This window comes from Lasioglossum baleicum, unplaced genomic scaffold (genome assembly GCF_051020765.1).
Source record: "Lasioglossum baleicum unplaced genomic scaffold, iyLasBale1 scaffold1293, whole genome shotgun sequence".
Taxonomy (NCBI): domain Eukaryota; kingdom Metazoa; phylum Arthropoda; class Insecta; order Hymenoptera; family Halictidae; genus Lasioglossum; species Lasioglossum baleicum.
In genome coordinates this window covers 16,627-39,254 of record NW_027470352.1, presented here as the reverse complement: position 1 = coordinate 39,254, position 22,628 = coordinate 16,627, and the positions used below count along the sequence as shown (strand labels likewise).

General features: G+C 32.5%; 5 protein-coding genes across 5 annotated transcripts; 2 read left to right on the top strand and 3 right to left on the bottom strand.

Moving 5' to 3' along the window:
- Positions 1-6: 6 nt before the first annotated feature.
- LOC143220616 (dynein axonemal heavy chain 7-like) lies at positions 7-5,790 on the top strand (the record flags this gene model as incomplete). Its single annotated transcript, XM_076446234.1, is given in 15 exon segments — positions 7-398; positions 462-748; positions 810-952; positions 954-1,064; positions 1,168-1,464; positions 1,532-2,027; positions 2,105-2,850; positions 2,957-3,254; positions 3,257-3,312; positions 3,405-3,871; positions 3,938-4,095; positions 4,225-4,471; positions 4,571-4,976; positions 5,088-5,351; positions 5,440-5,790. Coding segments are annotated over 15 exon segments (4,719 nt in total), but the record flags the coding sequence as incomplete, so codon positions are not given.
- Positions 5,791-6,182: 392 nt separating this feature from the next.
- Positions 6,183-7,502, top strand: LOC143220615 (actin-related protein 6-like). Its single transcript, XM_076446233.1, is given in 4 exon segments — positions 6,183-6,256; positions 6,322-6,349; positions 6,351-7,294; positions 7,373-7,502. Coding segments are annotated over 4 exon segments (1,176 nt in total).
- Positions 7,503-7,661: 159 nt separating this feature from the next.
- On the bottom strand, positions 7,662-9,241 carry LOC143220609 (ubiquitin-like modifier-activating enzyme 5). Its single transcript, XM_076446226.1, has 6 exons — positions 9,102-9,241; positions 8,851-8,986; positions 8,582-8,778; positions 8,326-8,512; positions 7,911-8,247; positions 7,662-7,837 (listed from the first exon to the last, which is right to left on the bottom strand). The coding sequence occupies exons 1-6, from the start codon at positions 9,239-9,241 to the stop codon at positions 7,662-7,664; spliced, it is 1,173 nt and encodes a 390-aa protein (XP_076302341.1).
- Positions 9,242-12,633: 3,392 nt separating this feature from the next.
- Positions 12,634-16,897, bottom strand: LOC143220612 (casein kinase II subunit alpha-like). Its single transcript, XM_076446230.1, is given in 10 exon segments — positions 12,634-12,675; positions 12,678-12,724; positions 12,727-12,970; positions 12,972-12,994; positions 14,611-14,688; positions 14,796-15,147; positions 15,235-15,429; positions 16,187-16,399; positions 16,480-16,591; positions 16,803-16,897. Coding segments are annotated over 10 exon segments (1,401 nt in total).
- A 2,228-nt stretch (positions 16,898-19,125) lies between these two features.
- Positions 19,126-22,317, bottom strand: LOC143220611 (uncharacterized). The gene is made up of 12 exons (XM_076446229.1): positions 22,180-22,317; positions 21,984-22,104; positions 21,750-21,914; positions 21,417-21,691; positions 21,224-21,343; positions 21,008-21,154; positions 20,457-20,935; positions 20,123-20,381; positions 19,930-20,044; positions 19,531-19,843; positions 19,321-19,462; positions 19,126-19,236 (listed from the first exon to the last, which is right to left on the bottom strand). The coding sequence occupies exons 1-12, from the start codon at positions 22,315-22,317 to the stop codon at positions 19,126-19,128; spliced, it is 2,385 nt and encodes a 794-aa protein (XP_076302344.1).
- Between the last annotated feature and the right edge of the window lie 311 nt (positions 22,318-22,628).

Below are 22,628 nucleotides of genomic sequence, written 5' to 3'. Positions count from 1 at the left end.
TCGGTGCTCTCGATACTCGCCTATTTCGTGAATCGTTGCAAAGAGAAGTTACACGTAATGCTATGCTTCAGCCCGATCGGGGACACATTCAGAATCAGACTTCGACTCTATCCCAGTCTCGTAAATTGTTGCACGATAGATTGGTTCGAAGTGTGGCCAGAGGATGCCCTTGAACAGGTAGCCTTACGCAGCACTACCGACATCAATGTCGACGAGCAGGTGAAAACCAACGCGGTGGTTGCCTGCAAATTTTTTCACTCTTGTGCCAAAGATATTAGCACGGAATTTTACAATATTACGGGTAGACAAACTTACATCACGACAGCCGGCTTCCTAGATCTTATACGAACTTACGCGGAGCTGATGAAGGAAAAACAGGAAGAACTTATTCTCGCGAGGTAGGTAACCAGGGTAACGAATAAAACGGCAGAAAAACACTTACAGTCTTGTTGCAACCGCAGAGATCGGTATGTCAGCGGGTTAGACAAACTAGAATTCGCGGCCCAACAAATTAGCGAAATGAGAGTAACGCTTTCGGAGTTACGGCCACAGCTAGAGGCGTCTGCCAACGAGACGTCGGATACGATGAAGAAAATCGAAACGGAGAATATCAGCGTTGAGAAAGCAAGAATCATGGTGAAGAAAGACGAGGACATGGCTAATGTACAAGCCGAAGTTGCGATGAATCTGAAAACGGAATGCGAGGCGGATTTAGCAGAGGCTTTGCCAGCTCTCGAAGATGCATTAGGTATAATTGTTATCAGTTTCGTTTAAACGTTTGCTAATTCGTGATTCGTTTACAATCCTAGCCGCTCTGAATACCTTAAAGCCAGCTGACATAACAGTCGTGAGGACGATGAGAAGTCCTCCAGCCGGAGTGAAGCTCGTAATGGCAGCAGTTTGCGTAATGTTAGGTATACCACCTGCTAAAGTCGAAGACCCAACCACCGGTAAAAAAGATGAACGATTATTGGACTCCGAGTAAACGTTTATTAGGCGACATGAAATTTTTGGAAACCTTACGGCAATACGATAAAGACAACATTCCTTCGCATATTATGCAGGCATCGTCGATCGTTATATTTTCTACTTTATAATAAGGACAATTCTTAGAATAATAACAATTTGATAGATCGTTGGAATAAAAGAAATACTCGGTAAATATAGGAAATCAAAATGACCTACATGACGGACAAGAACTTCGAGCCGAAGATCGTAGCTAGAGCATCATCCGCAGCGGAAGGTCTTTGCAAATGGGTGAGAGCGATGGTTTTATACGACGCAGTTGTGAAAGTAGTTGCGCCGAAAAAAGCGAAACTAGCAGCCGCGCAGCGAGACTACGAAAATACCATCAAGTTTCTGAACGAAAGACGCGAAATGCTGGCTGCGCTGACCGAGAAGTTAAGGGTACTGAACGAAAATTTACAAGTAACCCTCGCGAAGAAAATTCAATTGGAGAACGAGGTAACGAAAGCATAAGCGCTTTATACGAATTGCTTCGTTCTACCTGATGCTAGTTCAAAATCCATAGGTGACGAATTGCAGAAACAAGTTAATTCGAGCGGAAAAATTAATCAGCGGTTTGGGTGGAGAGAAAGATCGTTGGATGACTGCAGCAGCGAACCTACAAAACTCTTACGACACTCTGCCGGGCGATATTTTAATTTCCTGCGGTATGATAGCGTACCTAGGCCCGTTTACCACCAACTATCGTAGCGGAAGCTTAGAAAAATGGATAGTCTACGTTAAGAAGTTAAAAATCCCATGTACGGAAAATTTCGACTTTGTCGAGATACTCGGATCCGAGATAAAGATTAACTCGTGGAATATATTTGGGTTACCTCGGGATTCCTTTTCCACCGAGAACGCCATAATCATGGACAACTCGAAGAGATGGAGTTTATTCATCGACCCTCAGAGTCAAGCGAACAAATGGATTCGCAACATGGAGAAACAAAACGAACTGGAAATCGTAAAGTTAACCGACGCGTCTTACATGAACATCATAGAACAGGCTATAGAGTACGGTAACGTATTATCCTCGTGGTTTTTAAAGTTTCGTACGGTCCGCTTTGGAAAATACGTATGCGTATATCTCGTACAGGAAAACCGGTACTGATAGAAAACGTTCTCGAGGAACTGACACCGCCTCTCGATCCGATATTGTCAAAGGCAATATATAAAATGGGTATGCTGTGGTATATCACACTTGGCGAGAAAACGATCGAGTACAGTTTGCAGTTCAGATTGTATATCACTACCAAATTACGCAACCCGCATTACCTACCGGAGACCTTCAACAAAGTAACCGTGATCAATTTCGCGTTAACGATCGGCGCTTTAGAGGATCAATTGTTAGGTATAGTGGTTGCAAAGGAGAGGCCCGATTTACAGGAAAAGCGGGAATATTTGATCGTTCAAAGTGCCGCAAACAGGCAAGCTTTACAGCAAGTAGAGGATAATATCTTGAAAACTTTATCGGCATCTGGTGCCAGCATTTTGGAAGACGAAGAAGCAATAGAGATATTGGATTCGTCCAAGATTCTTTCCATCGATATATTGAAGAAGCAGGCTGCCGCGAAAAAGACCGAGTTACAAATCGAAGGATTTCGACAGAATTACAAACCGATCGCCCGACATAGCTCCGCTCTCTACTATACCATCACAGATCTACCTAATATCGATCCTATGTATCAATATTCTTTGGTGTGGTTTATCAACTTGTACATTAGTTCCATCGACACCGCAAACAGGAGTAACATTCTCGAAAGAAGACTCGCGTTTCTACGCGAAACTTTTACTTACAACTTGTACCAAAACGTCTGTAGATCATTATTCGAGAAGGACAAAGTAAAGTGTTTTGTTAGAATGGTTATGCTAAAATTGTCGATACCGGCATTTTCTAGATACGGCACTGGATAACATTTCATCGTTTTCGTTTTTCGTTTTTCGTCAGATTTTGTACTCGTTCGTCTTATACTCCACGGTGTTGATATCGGAGAACGTAATCACAAATGAAGAAATGACGTTCTTTCTGTCCGGCGGGATCGCATTAGCCGCCGCTGTATCGGACAATCCGGCACCCAACTGGCTTCCAGATAAATCATGGGGAGAAATTTGCAGAGTTCACGTATTGCCTGCCTTTGCCAATTTTCAATCGAGTTTCGTGGGTAATTTAAGTGCCTGGAAACGATATTACGATTTACCGAATCCGGAAGATTCACCGATACCAGAGCCATGGCAGAAGAGTTTAACGTCTTTCAGAAATTGATCGTTATGAGAATGATCAGAACCGACAAAGTGATGATCATGGTAAATTCGGCAGATTTCCATTAATTTCCTTCTTGCTCGTTCTCTTATACTCATCTTGACGTACAAATACCGAAAGATACAACTCGTTTCAGATACAACGATTCGTCGAAGCTGGACTGGGTTTGAAATTTGTCTTACCGCCGCCGTTTGACATCGGTAAATCGTTCTCCGAGTCAAGTTCTCTGATACCGTTGATCTTCATCTTATCTCCGGGTTCTGATCCAATGGAAGCGTTGTCGTTGTTCGCGGAAAATATGAATTTCCTCGAAAGATTTCATTCGATTTCCCTCGGCCAAGGCCAAGGACCCATCGCTCGAAAACTCATCGAAGAAGCACGAAGCAACGGCGAGTGGGTGTGCTTACAAAATTGTCACTTGGCTGCTTCATGGATGCCTATGTTGGAGGATATTTGCGAACAATTCGATCCTTCCAACACGCATGCTAACTTCCGTTTGTGGCTTACTAGTTACCCTGCCGAACATTTTCCGATTACGATCCTGCAAAATGGCGTTAAAATGACTAACGAACCTCCGTCCGGATTACAAAACAATATTATGAGGTGATATGAAACGCTAGGAAAAAACTTGCTTTCTTAAAAATTAACAAAAGCGCATTCACCCGCTAGGTCCTATAAATCTGAAGCGATCAAAAGCGTGGACCTTTTTGATACCGAACCGACTAAAAAACGAACATATTCGAAGCTGCTTTACGCTTTATGCTTCTTTCATGCTGTGGTACAGGAAAGACGAAATTATGGCGCTCAGGGTTGGAACATAAGATACGGTCTGCCAAATAACTTCTTATTTCTCTTTATTTTCTTCCTTATTCCCTCTCCCTTTCTCTTCCATGCACGATTCTAAAAAGAAAGAAAGAAAGAAAAAGAAAAAAAAAAGAAAAAATGGGTAAATACAGGTTTCAACGAGTCGGACCTCCAAATATCCGCTCAACAACTTCAGTTATACATAAACGACTACGAAGATGTGCCTTTCAAAGCTATCATATATCTAACGGGTGAATGTAATTACGGTGGCCGAGTAACGGATGACAGAGATCGAAGATGCTTGAATACGATATTACAAGATTTTTACAATCGGAATGTAATTACAGATCCGACTTACACCTTTGCAGATGTCGGTCCCGAATATACCTTACCAAAAAAGTATTTCTATTTCTTTAGCTCACTTTTATCGCGGTAGAAAAAAAAATTCTAAAAAACTGTACCCCTTTATTGTGTTGTATTATGTGCATACGTGTGTAGACACGAATACGAAGATTACATTAAACAAATTCAAGGAATTCCCTTAAATCCATCGCCAGAGGTGTTTGGATTGCATATGAACGCAGGAATTACGCGAGATCTTGAGCTGGCAAATAATTTCTTTCAATCCATGATGTTGATTCAAGGAACGGTTACAGTAGGTGACACTACTAAGCAAGACGAAATGCTGTTGAACATGAAAAACGATATTTACGATAGATTACCTGAATTGTTTGATATCGAAGAGGCGCAGAAGCATTATCCTATTTTGTACATGGAATCCATGAACACTGTTTTAATACAGGAACTAGAAAGATACAACATCCTTTTAAATGAGATTCGAGAATCTCTTAATATGCTGGAGAAAGCAGTGAAAGGATTGATAGTGTTGACCCCTGCTTTAGAGGTATTGCGAAATTTAACGATATGACGTTGGATTGATATGCGCGCGCGCGCGCGCGCGTGTGTGTGTGTGTGTGTGTATTTAGCGGTTATAAAAAGTTTCGCGTATTTCTAGGTTCTAGCTATTCATATATTAAGCGCGAGAATTCCACCATCTTGGGTGAAAGCATGCGCCTATCCAAGTTTGAAACCATTGCCAAATTTTATCAACGATTTAGTTGATCGATTAAACTTTTTCCAAGAATGGTTAACGAAAGATAAACCGAAAACGTTCTGGATATCTGGATTCTCATTTATACATGCTTTCCTTACGGCAACAACGCAAAATTTTGCAAGGAAATATAGGATACCTATCGATAGAATCAGTTTTGATTTTGAGGTTTTTATTCTAAACATAGCTAAGATATAATTACATTTTTTATCACGAAGAAAACGAACGTTAAAAAAGTATAATCACCATCCGCTAGGTGCTTCCTACATATAAATTACATCAATCTCCAGTCGATGGCGTTTACGTTTACGGAATGTTTCTGGCTGGCGCGAGATGGGATATAACAAATATGCTACTCGCTGAAAGTTACCCAAAAATCCTCTGGGAGCCCATGCCAATAATATGGATGAAACCATGCGTGGTTGATTCCATTCTAACAGGGACACGATACGAATGTCCTGTTTATATAACTTCTGCGCGTTTCGGTGTTCTCAAGACAACCGGACATTCGACTAATTACGTACTATCGATCCTTTTGGATACCAATTACCCGGTCAATCATTGGATTAAGAGAGGACTCGCTCTGCTTTGTCAACTTGATAATTAAACAATCTCTTCTACTATTTCATTTCTATCTCTAAACTTGTGCCTTTAAATTTTATCAATTACATTACATACAATAACATTATTAAAAATATTTATTGCATTTTGCAAAATTTAAAATCATTAAATTTACTACGCATTAAATGTATAACATTAGTTGTGCGAACCTAGATTAATATTCCCTCTTTTATACTTACGTATATAATACGTATACTATACGAAATTTATCAATGCTACAAAATATAGTATTCCATCAGACTATCCGAATAAACCGTCTGACATCAGCAAATGAAACTTGTTTTATTATGTATTTTCCGATAATGTTGATATTTTTATAACGTACGATAAAATGATAAGTGATCGAATTTTTATTTATTATTTAATCGCTTTGCTAATATGAGTAACTCTACTTTTGTTCTTGACAATGGTGCATACACCGCTAAAGTTGGGTTAGCTTCCGACAATGCTAAGTAAGTTACAATAATGAAGTTAATTTTCAAAAGACGAGCATAATTGTTAAAAGATTCATTTTTAGATTAGTCCCAAATTGCATAATGAAAGCGAAAAAGCGAACGGCGAAGACCTTTCGTAGGAAATCAAATTGAAGAATGTCGAGATGCATCTGGACTTTTTTACATCTTACCGTTTCAAAAGGGATATCTGGTCAATTGGGATGTTCAGAAAACAGTCTGGGATTATATATTTTCCAAAGAATGTTGTTTGGTCAACTTGAATCAACTTTCTATGATTATAACCGAGCCCTTGTTTAATTTTTCAACCGTTCAAGAAGCCATGACAGAAATATTTTTTGAAGAATACGAATGTCAAAGTCTTTTAAGAATCAATGCTCCTACGCTCTCTTGTTATCAGTATAAGATAGAAAATCCTAATGCAAAGTGTTGTATCGTAGTTGATAGCGGTTATAGTTTTACTCATATAGTACCATATGTAAATGATACTAAGATTAAAGAAGGTATCAGACGTATCGATGTGGGTGGGAAACTTCTTACAAATCATCTTAAAGAAATTATATCCTATCGTCAGCTTCATGTTATGGATGAAACTTATGTAATAAATCAAGTAAAAGAAGATTCTTGTTTTGTTTCTCAAGAATTTTTCAAAGACATGGAAACAGCTAAAAATAAATTAGAAAATAATTCCATAATAAAAGATTATGTTTTACCAGACTATACGACGTTAAGACGAGGCTTCCTAAAAAATCCAGAACCTCCTAACGAACAACAGACTCTACGTTTAAGTAACGAAAGATTTGCTATACCGGAAATCTTATTTTTCCCCTCGGACGTCGGCATTCGTCAAATGGGTATACCAGAAGCAATTATGGATTGTTTGAAAGCATGCGACGAAGAGACATGGCCGCATCTTTTATCTAATATAATCCTTACTGGGGGTAATGCAAAATTTCCTGGTTTTCGAGAAAGAATTTACAAAGAAGTTAGGAGTCTGGCGCCTGCAGAATACACGATAAATGTGCATTTACCAGAAAAGTAAAGACAAAATTTAATTAGTTATAATCGATAAAACTGAACATTTCGATGTGATGTAACTCGTTATCTTATTTTCAGCCCAATAACGTACGCATGGCATGGTGGTAAAACATTATCGAAAGATCCTATTTTTTCAAATCTCTTAGTGACTAGAGAAGATTATGAGGAAGAAGGCCAAAATCTTTGTTTCGAACGTTTCGATGTTTAACTTTAATGAATTGTTTCATTGAATATACACATGTATATCATATTACGTATAAAATTACAACATATTTGTTCATTTCTTTTTATCTATCAGGAAATAATATGACAAATATAAACGGAATGTATGTGTAATATTTATAGAATTGTAATTAATAAGTAAAGCTTAAATAGATTTCATTTGTGCCATTAATTCTTCTAAACTAGCGTTAGTCTCTGAGAGGAATTGATCAATTTGTGAATTAATTGAATGGGAAGCACTATACGTTGATTTTATACACACCGATGATAAATGCATATTCTCATCCATCTGTTCGTCTTTCTCCTCAACAAGTGAAATCCCTATAATGAAATAATCATTTAATTTTACGATCACGCAATGACGCTTCATTAGTTTTATACTATTATGTTGTACCCCATTCGTTATCTTCATGTAGAGGCTTATCTTCGACAATTTCTTCCATTTTTGGTTCTGGTTTTGGTTTCGATGCATATTCTTGCTGATGTTCTCTACAATATTTATCTTCGCAATTTGGATTTGGTTTTAATACCATTTTAGGGAAAAAATCTTGCATTGCATTATAACCTAAATAATAAGATACATCACCAAAGCTAAGGAGATACTTTAACACGTTTTGAACTAAAAAACCTGCAACAATTCCCATAGTTGTTGGCAAAGATGCTGCACAAACTCCATCTCGTTTCAATGTTTTTTCATCTATATTTTCCGCTACCACTAATGGAGGAGCACACTGAAATTGAAATATGTTACTTATGACTGAACGTTACTTTTATACTTTATTTCTTTTCTAATATCGATCTTTATTTACTGCGAAACAAGCTGTTTCTCCAGGAATAATAAATTGAATATGACCAGAAACTGCATTTTCAGAAACTCCACTTTCAAACCACTTCTGGTTAAGTTCATTACAAGCAGTATTAATTGCCATTCGTGCTTCAAAATTATCTACGCAGCTTAAAACTATATCTACCGGGCTGTTGTTTAAACTTGCTGTGCTAAAAACAAAAGTTTCATATCAATTAAGTATTTTTAATTACGATTCTACAAATACAACATTTATATACCTTATGATATTCATGAAATCTTCGAAATGATCCATTGTAGTGATATTGAAATTGTGGGTTTCAATTTCTACATCTGGATTAATATATCGTAGCGTTGTCGCTGCTGCATCTACCTTATTTTGACCAGCTTGGTAAGGTTGAAAGAAAAGTCTATTCATATTTGCCATTTCTACTTTATCATAGTCGAAAAGTACCAACTAAAATTTATATTATTCGTTACTTGAAGACTGGAAAGTTTTTAATTCATAAATTCGTGTAATATCGGTTACCTTGCCAATTCCACATCTCGTCAGCATTTCTGCAGTGACACTACCAACTCCACCTACTCCGATTATAGCAATTGTTAATCCTTTTATCCTTTCATAATTATCCACTATGCCCATACGTTTTAATGCCATTAAACGACTAGTTAAAGGATAACATTAATATTAAGATTTCCGTGAAAAATTTTTTTTCTTAAAAACAATCAAGTTGTAAAATATTCGATATAATAAAAATATCTCATGCAAGTAAAAATTACCTGTAGGGATTTGAATCAATCACTTCGCTTGACATATGTTCTATTTTTTCTCTCGTTGTAAACTTATTTCTATGCTGTTCTTCGAGCAATTTCTTTTCTAGTTCTCTGATTCTTTGTCGCAATCCATCAATCTCGTCCATTATTGAAATTAAAAGTAATTTTAAAAGATACGTAAGGTAACAGTATATAATACTATGACTATGACTGTAACTGAACTGAGCCGATCGTTATGAGTCAACGAGCGATGTTTATAAATGTTGCAGTATATGAATGTTTATACACATAGCACACCGATGAATATGATCATTCAATTTGAGATATAAATTATTAACTTGTCAACTAAATTCATATATCTTGAGTTAATACCATTATCTTTCACGATTGCATAATTAGAAACATAACCTGCTACATTCTTGTTTACCAAAATAGGACGTTATATACACGATAAGTTACAAAAAAAAAAATTCAGCAAGTTCCTTGTATGCATTCCCACTGTTTTTCTTTCTTAAATAAAGCGATTAAAATGACAAATTTTTTATAAACGTGTTATATCTTTCAAAAATTACAATGTTAAAAAACAATTATAGATTTAGATCGTAAAGGATCAACAGACAGAATTACGTGTATGATGATAAGAAATAAAAACTCAACTTAAAATACTGTTTCATCTCGGCAAGAAACTAAACAATTAAAGAATCAATTTTTTTCTTTTTTTAGATATGAAAAAAAATTGTATTTGCTTCTATTTTCAATTAATTCTATACAGCATTTTTTAGTATTACAGTGTTTCATGTTGTAAATTATACATATTATTGTTACACTGCATATATGAACATATGTTTTGTACCCGCATAAAGGAAAATTTTGAAATTTTTCATCATCATTTATTTAGCCATCGTATCATTAATTTATCAAGAGTAATATTGCAAAAACATTAAAAACCTGTAATCACGCGATACAGGATGGATCATTTTTTTACTTTCGCCATATTTTTACGATCGATGATAAGTTTAAATCAAAATAGTTTCCATGCACTTTGGCTAATTTTATTGTCATGCCTCAACCGCGTTAAAATAGTCTGTTTTACAATACCCCATATTAAAACGAAAAGAAATTTAGAACTTAAGAGAGAAACAGAAAACGAGGAAGTATGTAAACAATTTCACTTTATCACTTTGGCATTATTATAAGGGAATATAAAATTCGAATATACATTTGGCGTATATTAAAAAATTGGTTGCGCTCTTTTCTACCAGGATATAGCCATTCTTTGACAGAATAGAAAATAAGAATTAAAAAACTGGCCTATAATGCATGATAACGGTAGAATGGCTTCCCCGGCAATTTCCATTAACGATACATTCTGTTTTCAGAATAGTATTAAATAATCATGATGTTGCAAGATAAAATATCAACGTTAAAATTTAGCATAATATATTAATTACATTAGTGACAATTCGTTATTTCAATTTTTCGTTTGTTTAAGTTCATTTGCTGATTTAAATAGTAATTGTTCAATAGTTTTTTTTTTTTTTTTTTCCTATAAAACTAAACTAGATTATCGTAAACTTAACATATGAACAGGGAGGGTTATCAAATTTGGACAATACATTTGCGCCGTTCTTGCCATGTGAAAGTGACTTGAAATTAAATATTTGTCGTGTTCGAACAATACGACGATTATAAGCGGAATAAATAAAATGTATTTATACTTTACTTGTACACAAAGTATTTCTTTTTTACATCTTTAACATTTATAGCGCAGTATCCATCTCACACATCTACGTACTCCTTCCACTTATTTTCATTTATCTGCGTTATGTATATATGTATATATATTTTTTATGCATTATTGAAAAATAAAATATACATATATATACATATAAAATCTTTAAATACACGATAATAAGGCAAAAACGGCGCAGTGATCAGAATAAGAAGCGAACATTACTCTTTAGCCGATAATATTCGAAAGCATACTCCGGCTCTTTGAATTTAAATTCACACTCCGCTTGATAGGGTACGCATTTATAATATGTTACGTATGTAAATGTGTATGTATGTATACTATATATTTATTTTTATATATATATATATACACACACGCACACGCACCCACACACATACACACAAACACACACATGTATATGTATATATATATTTCATTATTTATATTTATGTATATATATATATATATATATGTGTGTGCGCGTGTATATATATATGTATAATTATTTATATATAAGTGTTATATGTATATATATACATATGTATGTATTAATGAATTGAGCGTACTTTATGCGCAATTTATACGTATAGGAACTGATGAATTCTTTCGAAATAATACGAAAGGACATGGTTTACAAGTGGAGTGTGCTCTATTCCTATACATTCTTTAAAAGTACGTCTCTCTCCCTCTCTCTCTCCCCCTCTTTCTCGCGAAGAAAATTTTTTCAAATGTACACAATAAACTGGCTTACGTTCATATATAAATAATTACATGTTCAATTCATAAGAAACACATTGGTAATGCTGTATATAAAATAATTTGATCAAGTTAATGGGTATTATCGACATTAAGTTTTTGATCAGCGCGTCAAGCATAAAATGTACAGCAATACGAATGTTTTTTTTTTTTTTTTTTTTTTTTTTTTTCTTTATCGATGTGTATTTGTTCATGTACGTAGGCTTCTGCTGGCGCCAAGTGTTTAAGGTGCCTGTGAATTTTCGCTTTGTTCAATTAAAATTAAATTAAAAATCTTTACCGTTTAATATGAAACAGATTTGACTCAATATAAACTAGAAATAACCATAGAAATGTAGAAATAACAAGGGCTAGAATTTTAAACACTTCCTTGAAATGGCGTTTTAAAATTATTCGATCAATGATATTTTTACCAGTACCTTGGTAACATCTATTACTGGATATACAGGTATTCACAGAGCACAAAGAGTACTTGGCTATAACAAACATTTTATTCAACTATCATTGTATCAGATATAAACGAACATTTTTATCATTGTTAAAAGTACTAAACCGAGCGCCTAAGGTACATGTTAAGTGTAAGCACGTATGTGCTATGTGTAAATGTGTGTCGTACGCGCTTGTATGGATGCAAATACACGTGGTTTTCGTTTTGCATCATTTTCGTTATAATGTCTCATGTAATAACGGACGATCTTCAAAGTGACATAACATGATTTAATCGCATCTTTATGCATTTACGGATTTCCGTGATCGTGACATTAGCAGCAGCGTTAAAGGAACACAATAGAAATGATAGATTACAAAAACACAGAAAAGCAACATACAATTAATAATTGCACATGCATTCCGTCCAATATGGATAGAGCATGTACTTTGTTTAGATAGATTTCATATGAATATCTTAAACTTTCTTCCGTTCCTAAATAATTTGCAATATAGTAAAATCGATATTTTTTGACACGCATCGTTTGCTCCTTGTTTATGCCATTTAAGATGTCAATCGCATATAGTAGATTGTTCTCAATATATCAAACGCAAATTCTTCTATGTAATACCCAGGATGAAAAACAAGGAATGTCTAAAATGTGTAGAACTTTATATACCACGTCAAAATATAATTGCCATTTACATAAGGATGGTCCACCATCGCACAAAATAGTTTTCTTCCTCTCAATTTTGCAAGTTTAGGTGGAATGGAAGGTTCGGCTTTTAGTATGTAACTAATAAAAAATCGTAAACCATATGTTAAGGATGTAACGGATGTGACGAATACTTCATCGTTTTCTGAATCCCATTTCCAACTTGTCCCACCACATTTTTCAGTCAGTTTATTCCACGAACCGGTACGCTGCTCACAGTCACGCTTAGGGATGGGATTAAGCTCCCTCGCGCGAAGTATCGATACCTAAATGAAAATGTTTGATTCTTCGTACGCTCCTTATAAATACGCATATCGACTAAAAAAATGCCTGTTTTGAAATGAATCAGGAATTCAAGCCCAGTTGTCGTTTAATACGTATCGATTTAGTTATTAAAAACATGTTTTACTGTTTGTTGTTAACACTTTCGCTGTTGTTAATTATCAATAGATTTTAGAAACGGTATGTACGTAACACATTCTTTACCAGTATTATAAGGTTTCGATTGCACACCGTATCTATTGTTTGTTAAACATTCTATGGTGTGTGTGTGTGATATATATATATATATATATATATATATATATATATATATATATATATATATATATATATATATATATACTATTGATTATCTATTTCTAACCTACTTACACCTTTGGAAATTATATGAAATAGTCAGGTCCGTGTTTCAGTAAATCAATTTCTATCATATTCACCATTTATTAAAGAGGAATCAAACATTTTCTTCCAGGTATAATTGCGGACGCGTGCCACTTCTTTCAGTTATTAGTATCGAGAGAAAAAAAAAAAAAAAAAAAAAAAAAAAAAAAAGAAAAAAAAATGCATTCACCGTACAATCAACGAGATATCGATATAACCGATCCTCGATGAGACGATATGAGAAAAGTCAGCATTTTATACATTTTATACTAATCATAGATTAATCGATACTAAACGACATATAGACTTGAATCGTTTAAATATTTCAAATCATACATTTATTTAGCCGCATATCTAGTCACATTATGACCATTTGAAACGATCTCCTTATTTATATATAAAAAAAGGGGGGAGGGGAAAAAAGAAAAAAAAAAAAAACCGGAAAAATAGATTTAAAAAAAACAGTAGCCGAGAAATTTGAAATTCTAAAGTACAATGTATCATGAAAAATAAAATATATATTACTTGCAAAAGAAGATCGTTCTATATTGTTAACGGCCGACATTACTCTATTTCGTATGTTTTTTTATAATATGACTATAAGTCGCATTGGTCATTCCACACACCTGAAACTCCAAATTAAAGTAGTACCACTAATAGATGTTTATATTCTGGCCACAATGTAGTACATCCTGCTCTCATTATTTAGATGGCTGGAACGACCTTGCGTAAAGCGTAACACAGTTTTTTACTTTAACTAATTCGCAATGGAAAAGATTCCTGATGGATACTTAATATTAAGGATTTATATCAACATAAATGTGTTTCCACGCTCAACGTTTGAACACTTTACAAGAACAATGTTTATCATTGCGAATTAGTTAAATTATACAATGCCGGACGATGTCAACAATTAATTTCATGCATTCAATTGAGTATCAACAGAACTGCGTGTATTCGTACATTACAATACAAACACGACGTGTTCATATTTCCGGCATTCTTTCTCATTCCTTGTTTATATAAATATCGTAAAATAGAAGTTGTAAATTCGAATCAATACAAACTTCATGGATGTTCAATTGATACGCATCTTATTCGAAGATGCGAATGAATATTCACGGTATTCTCATGGTCGATTCAACAATACGTGAATGATATGATTAAATAATTATAAATTGGAAATTGAGATGATGACATTACCTGGGCCGTTACTCACCTACAGGCAACGAACCTGTTATAGGAGTAGGTGACGATGATACCATATTTAATCGACCTTGATCTTTTACTATTGGATCTAAAATGAACAAAAAGAAAGAAAATAATAATTTTTCAAATTATCATTATCATTTTATATTTTGTAATAATTCGCGGAATCAAATTTTATTATCTCGTTATACTTACAAAAATAGGGATGTTCCATAGCTTCGCGTGCAGTAAGTCTTTCGTAATGATCGTAACGCAGAAGTTTGTCAAGAAAATCGAGACTTTCATGTGATACTAAATGTTGATTTTCTGAATGCATAAAACGCTCCCAGCGTTTACGTGAATGTCGGCCTAGAATATCATTGAAACGAAGATCCAAATCAATATGGTACTTTTCAAGATATTCGAATAATTCCTCAGTTCCTAGAACTTTTGCAATTCTAACTAATTGGTCATAATTATCATGTCCATGAAAAAACGGTTCTTTCCTGAATATCATACTTGCAAGCATGCATCCAAGAGACCACATATCTAATGAATAATCATACATCTGTAATATGAAAGGAGTAACGTGTTATCTACAAACTAATTACACTGTAATGATAATTATTAATGTAACAATGAAACACACACAAACCTGATAATCTACAAGTAGTTCTGGACCTTTAAAATATCGTGAAGCTACTCGTACATTATATTCCTGACCAGGATGATAAAACTCTGCTAAACCCCAATCGATTAACCGCAACTTTCGATTTTCATGATCTATCATAACATTGTGCGGCTTGACGTCCCTGTGCATTATTCCCATACTATGGCAATAATCCAATGCCTAAACAGAAAACAGAAGAGACTACATTTTATACATCATTAATCTTTTGTTCACATGTTATTTAGTCATAAATGTAAAATGAATCGAACACTATCGACACATTACTTACTTAAATATTCATGAGTCCGAAAATTTTAAAAATTTCTGAACCTAAATATTTTTTTTCATATATTCTGACAAACATAAAAAAAAAAAGAAAAAGAAAAAAAAAAAAAAAAAGAAAAAGAAAATAAAAGAAAAGAAAACAAAAGAAAAGAAAAAGAAAGGAAAGACTTCTTAATCCTTATGAACAAATATTACAAAAGATTTGTTTATTATATTCACTTTTAACCCTTTCTATGCAAAATGTTTTTAAAGTTATTTAGTCCTATTATACTTCATCTGCAAAGTAAGCAACTAATAAAAAACAAAAAGAAAAGAAACCAGTTTGTACATAGAAATTTATAGTAACTAGCGTAGATAAATTATTTAAATAACTGAATTTTTCATGGCAAAGCAGTTAGTAGCAAAATTATTTCAATGTCTTGCAATAGAATGGATCACAATAAATCTTTTTCATTCACAACTTCACAACTGCTAGTACTAAACAAAAGCAAAAATGTGATAATAGAAGGGAAAAAAATGAATTTTTATAAAAATAAATATTTTCGAACTCTTCCTTGAACCTTTGATATGCACCTACATCTATCAAAATAATAATCTCGAAGATTCACATTGGACTGATACTTGGTTCCATTGCACTTAACAATACACGCACTTTTAATAATTCGTAGAGGTAGTATCTTATGTCGTAGTCTGTTAGCGTCTGGTATAATTGCTTGAAATCTGTGTTGTTCACATGTTCAAATATCAGTGCCGGTGTCCTTGATACAGGATCTTTAACAACAGCTTGGAGTGTAATTATGTTGGTCCCACCTTTGAGGTTTTCTAAGATTTTTATTTCCCTTTTTATTTTCTTCTTTTTTACAGGCTAAATATTAAAAACAGAAAAAAATTAAAACTTTACATTAATTGCAATCAAACTGTTGAAATGTAATTCACATGTTTTACCTTTAAAATTTTTACAACACATTTTTCATTATTCGTAATATTAATGGCTTCAAATACTTCACTATATTTTCCTCTGCCTAATTTTCTTACTAGTTGATAATCATCTTGTTGTCTATATAACAAATAATTTACTATCATTAACTAAAATAAGGAAGACATAATTATGAATAAATATGTACATACATATATATATATACATACATAATATATATATATATACGCATACATACATACATACATACATACACGCGCGCGCGCGCGCGTGCCTCACGTGGTCCACACACACACATATATGCGCATATAACTTTTTATTATACACTTACCCCCAATCAACAACATAAGATTCATAGTCCCAATAATCTCTGGATTTGTGTGCATTCACATCTGTGTAAACTCGCGCTCTACTGGGTAGTGCCATTTTTTCTGATATATTACTACTACTATTTGTTGTGTGGATTGTTATTCCTGCACTCTCTATCGAAAAATTACAAAAGCTAGTTAATTTACCTCCTCCACACACCCAGTTATAAAAGCGCGAGGATAAACATATACCTGAGTCATTAAAAAAAATCATATTAAAATAATGTCACAATTATATGTACATATATTTTAATTTAGCAGAAAAAAAGAACAAAATATTAGGAAATACATGAATATGTAAATAGTCTTTTGCCAAACATTAACTTACATTTAAACATATATGTATTACATAAAATATTAAATATTAAATGTCAATGATATTGGTATTTATTAAAACAATTCAATATTGCATTCATATTTATTTATCATTTTACAATACACTTACAATTAATTACAACAATGCAATATTTGATTATAAATAGTAAATATACAACATTTAATTGATCCTTATATACTTTTTACTTGATTTAAGAAAAAGTATGATGATAGTGTGTAACATACACGGATGTGTTCTATTATTTAGACATGTGTACACTATACTTAATGTGATGGATAAACTAAAAATCATCTATATCAATTAAAAATCAATAGTACTTACAGTATAATTAAAACAACATAGTAAGAAAAACATATATACTTCAATAACCCATTATTGCAACAATAATTTCTTGTACATATAAATGATAAAACATGTAATCAGATTCATTTATAAACCAACTAATGCAATCTTTATTGAAAATATCTATATAACATTTAACTAAATGTAATTAGAAAAAGTAGTTATATGGTTAGAAGAATCAAAACAACTTCAATAAAAATAATTATATGATAACAAGCAGAATAACAAGAGAAAGAAATTAATCTGAAAATAAGAAACTAATAAACTTAAAAACGTGTTCACTTTACTTTATAACGTATGAACTGCATATTCCTCAGATGTCTATTGATTGTGAGTTTACAGAACACTACCAGTTCGTTTCTGTGGTTTAAAGTTATGTTTTAGCAAAAGAACAATTTGATATGTACAAATACAATTTGTAGATAGAAAAAATTTATACTTTTGTTAAAGAGTAAAAATCTAGGTAAAAATTAATCTACTATCGCAACATGGATTAGAAACACGCACAAGCACAAGCACGAACACACATGTACGAGATAAATCACACGCCATCGCAATCAGGAAATTAATGTTGACTCATTTCAGACTCACCTAATACATTCCGGACCCAAATCTTGAATAGATTGACCGCAACAGATCTCTAAATTCGTCGGGAAATCACGCAACCTGCTTACGGAATACGTGAGGCCGCGCGAACGCATGAAACTCAAAGATTTTTGCGGGTGGCCCGGCTTCTCAAACGAGCGAGGTCCAAGATGGCAGCCAACAACCCACCAGAAACTTCAAATATATAGATTGAAATCACCAACCTTCAACCGTCTCTCCAATCAAAATTCATTACGGCTATCATTTCCTTGCATTATCAGCTTAAACCTCAAAAATATTATAATCTTTACATTATCATTTATTTCGATCAAATAGATTTTTATATATGTAACATGTCTGTAATATGGTTTTTATAATTGCATAAAATTTTAATATTAATTTTCCAATATTTTATACATATTATTCTGGTAATATAGTAATAAAATTCGGTCACCGAAATGTATCGAAAACGGTGAGAATAAAAATATAACAAGAAATCATACAATAAATAAGAATAATAATGTGACATTGTAAATTAATTGTTTTATTTAAGTAAAGAATTTTCATTTTTTTATTGAAATCTTAATTACTTGCAATGAAAAGTCTTCGAGTGCATATCTAGTGAAGAAATTTAAATCGCCTCGTGTATATATTGACCAATCAGAATTTCTTTTGTAGCAGTCAGTGATTTCGTGTTAATTAAAGTAACTAAAATTTAGAATGTCTAAATTTGAAATTACGGCTATTACGTGGATTTATATATACAACATAGATTTTTAATAAATTAAGTTTGAAAGAAACATTAACTGCTAATATTTGAAGCGAATCTTTCAAATTATCAAGAATTAAAACGTATTCAAGTAAATTATACTTACATTCGATACACGACGAAATCCACGGATTTTTCTTTACACTAGCAATCAATATTAATATTAAGTATTAAACGAACTCAAAAATAAAGAAATTTTTTTATTTTAAACTTAACAGAGTAGGTACTTAAATAACAGTTACAGTATCGTGAATTAAGAACTATTCCTAATTTTTGTTAACGAATGTATAGGATATAATATAGATAAATCATTTTTTAATGAAAACCATTGCTGCAAAAGTTGTTCTATATTCTCAGCATTGTCCTATAATAGATAGAATACATGTCATAAATGATTAAACTGAAAAATAATAACATTTTATGTTTAATCTTCTATTGTCAAATTTACCTCATTCGTGTTTGTATCAGATATATGCAATTCTTTTTTAAGATTTCTCACATCTAAAATCCAAATATGCGCAGATTTGTAAATAATCCATAAATTTGAGCATAACAGTCCGACGACGAGATTGGTATGTTCATACGAAGATCTGTAACGTTTATAACAAATATTATATGTTAATAATATTAAAAATTTGTAATAATCTCTAACACGTACTTATTTAGAAATTTTTTAGTAACTTTCTTCATATCTATATCCAAAGGTACAGTAGTTCTCATAACTAAATTTTCCTTTTTCTCGTAATTCATTCTTTTCATTTTTTCTAATGCTTTCAATAGTCTATTTTTATCTTTATTGGTATCTACTGCATTTTTTTCTTTTGTTTTTAATTTATCTATATCGCAATCAGACTTTTCGTCACGTGCAAGATCTCTAAAATATCCGCGTTCCTCGGATGATAGTTCTTTCCAAAGATTAGTTACTGTATGGGCAATTTGAGGTGCTGTCATGTTAGGGTTTTGCTTTAGAACTAAAAATAAATATTCAGACATAACATGTATATTTTGTACATATTTATGTTCATAATAAAGTGGATTGTCTATTAAATGTGTATACCTTCTGGTCTGATATGCTTGGAAAATTTGAGAAAGCCTTCGCATACATTTCCCTTACCATTATTTGATGATTTATTTGGTTCTACATTAGTATAAAGTTCTACATCTGTACCCCCCTGCCAAGATAATCTTAAATATGCATCATACAATTTTCATAATTAAATTTATTGTAATAAATTCGTTGTAAGTTTTACCTGCAAACCAGATACATGTCCTTTGCTCCATTCTTTTAATGTGACAGTCGTTTTTGTAACTAATTTATCCTTCGTATACAAGCCTGTTGGATTAGTATTTCTTATATTATCTTCTTTTTCATTCTTATCTGCGTTTGAATAGCCATCTAATTCAAAATCTTCACCTAAATCTATTATCGGTAGTTGACTGAATGTTTCAGATTGCGGTGTTAATTCAAATGGTGGTGTATCCTCAATGTCTTCTTTTATATTATTATTACTATTAACAATAAAACATATGTATTAAAAAAAATTCCGATTAAAATGCACTTTAATCTATAGCTTAAATACTAACACAGAATTATGAGAACTATCGTTATTGATTGGTGTAAATTTTTGCGAATCATTCGAATCTGGATCACTTAGATCTAAATATGGTAATTGAACATCAAGATTATTTATGTTTTCTTCGCATCTTTTAGCATCTTCTTTATTACTATCCTGCTCATTAGGAGAAACTTGTATCAGCTTCCTATGTTCAAAATTATCACTTTCAGCAGAATTTACATTATTTTCTACATTTCCATCAGCATTCATATTCTTTTTAATAGGTTTATCAATATTTTCTTCCATTCTTCTGCTTTTTTGTTCTTCTTCTATTAATTTTCGTTTTTTACACACAGGTTCCTCAATTTCAACATTACTAATATTTGTTTTCAGTGTATAATCTTGATAATCAGCAAATGAACTATCACAAGTGCTTTTCTCTTGTACTTCTCTTTGTATGCCATAAAAATTTTCTAAATACTTTTCTATCGTATTAATAACCATATTCTGCAATGTAAAGTAAATGTGTCATAAGTTATAAAAGTAATATATCATTATTTATTTCGTACACACAAATACCTGTTCTTTAAAAAGAGCAGAATTTTTATTTGGTTCTAGATTAATATCTACATTTGCAGCATTTATTAAAATGTATAGAATAAATATAGGTTTTTTCCTCACTGATAATTCTTGCTCCAATGCCTCCAAAATTATTTTAGTTACTATCTGAAAATGCTCTGTAAATATTTTGTAATTGTTTTGATTAATTTTGAAACAACTGATTAAAATGCGTACCTTTTCTAATTCTTTATATTTAATTGGTCTATTGTTCACAAAAATATATTGTGCACCAGAATGAAATACTTCAGACACGTTTTGTATCGATCTCAAAGGTACCATTATCTTCATTTGGATCTAAAACAAATCATATACTTTAGCGATCTAAAGTATTAAATAAAAGATAACGTGTAAAATCTAAGATAATTACATCTGTATCTGTAATATCTATCCAATTCATGTTACATGTTATTTTTTTACCAAGGGTATATGCAACTGCTTCCTCAAGACTAGTTAAACTAGGTTTTGCAAATATAATTTTATTATCAACTTTATAACTTATTCGTACAAAAAATTTGCATATTCCATAACTTCTTATTAATGACTCCAAGGTTTTAATATCTTGATTAGCTTTCTTTGAATGCGTAATTATTTGTCTTCTCACTGGCATTTGTTTAAACAGTTGCTTCACTTGTACAGTGGTTCCTGGCAAAATATATGTATTTTGCAAATTTTAAACAATTTGAAATTTGAAATAAATTACCCGTAGATCTATGACATGGTTCCGAATTTATGATACGCCCATAATGATCAATAGTATACGATGTAGCAACTTCATCTTGTTCTGTTTTCGATATAATTGTCAGATCTGATACCGAACTCAATGCATACAAAGCTTCCCCTCTGAATCCATATGTCTCTAACGAATCTATAAGTAACAATACGATTATAATCGTAAGATTGTCTTATGTATTGCTTTCGTAATATAATTATATACCTAAGTCAGAAAAACTATGTATCTTTGACGTGTAAGATGATAAGGCCATATAAGGAGCATCTATTTTTGAAATGCCATAACCATCATCCTTCACTTCTATTAAAGTACATCCACTGTCTATCTAATGAAAGTTAACAAAATCTAAAAATAATTGAAAAATAAAAATATGTTGTGTAAAGAGAAAAGCGTGACATACCAAGTTAATTTCGACATTTTTAGCATCAGCGTCAAATGCATTTTCTAATAATTCTTTTACGGCAGTAGATATCGACGTTATAATTTGCGTAGTAGTTATAAGTTTTACGGTGTCTTTGTCTAAAGCCGAGATGATCATTTTTATGAAACGTCAAATTTATCAAATACTTATTAACGTTCGAGAATTTATATTTTATACACTTATGCATAACATAATACAATTTGGTAGAAGCAACACACGAATATCAGTTTTAAACTTTACTCTAGAATTAAATTACAAAGATAGATTGGGTGCAAACTGTGGAAATAAAGAATGCGATTACAACGACGCGATAGTCGATTACGTTTCCAAGCGCGCGAACTTGGAAAAATGAAACGCATCAGTGAACAAGATTAGAAGCGCGTAATTAACAGGGCAAGAAATAATTTAAACAATGTAAAATGTATTTT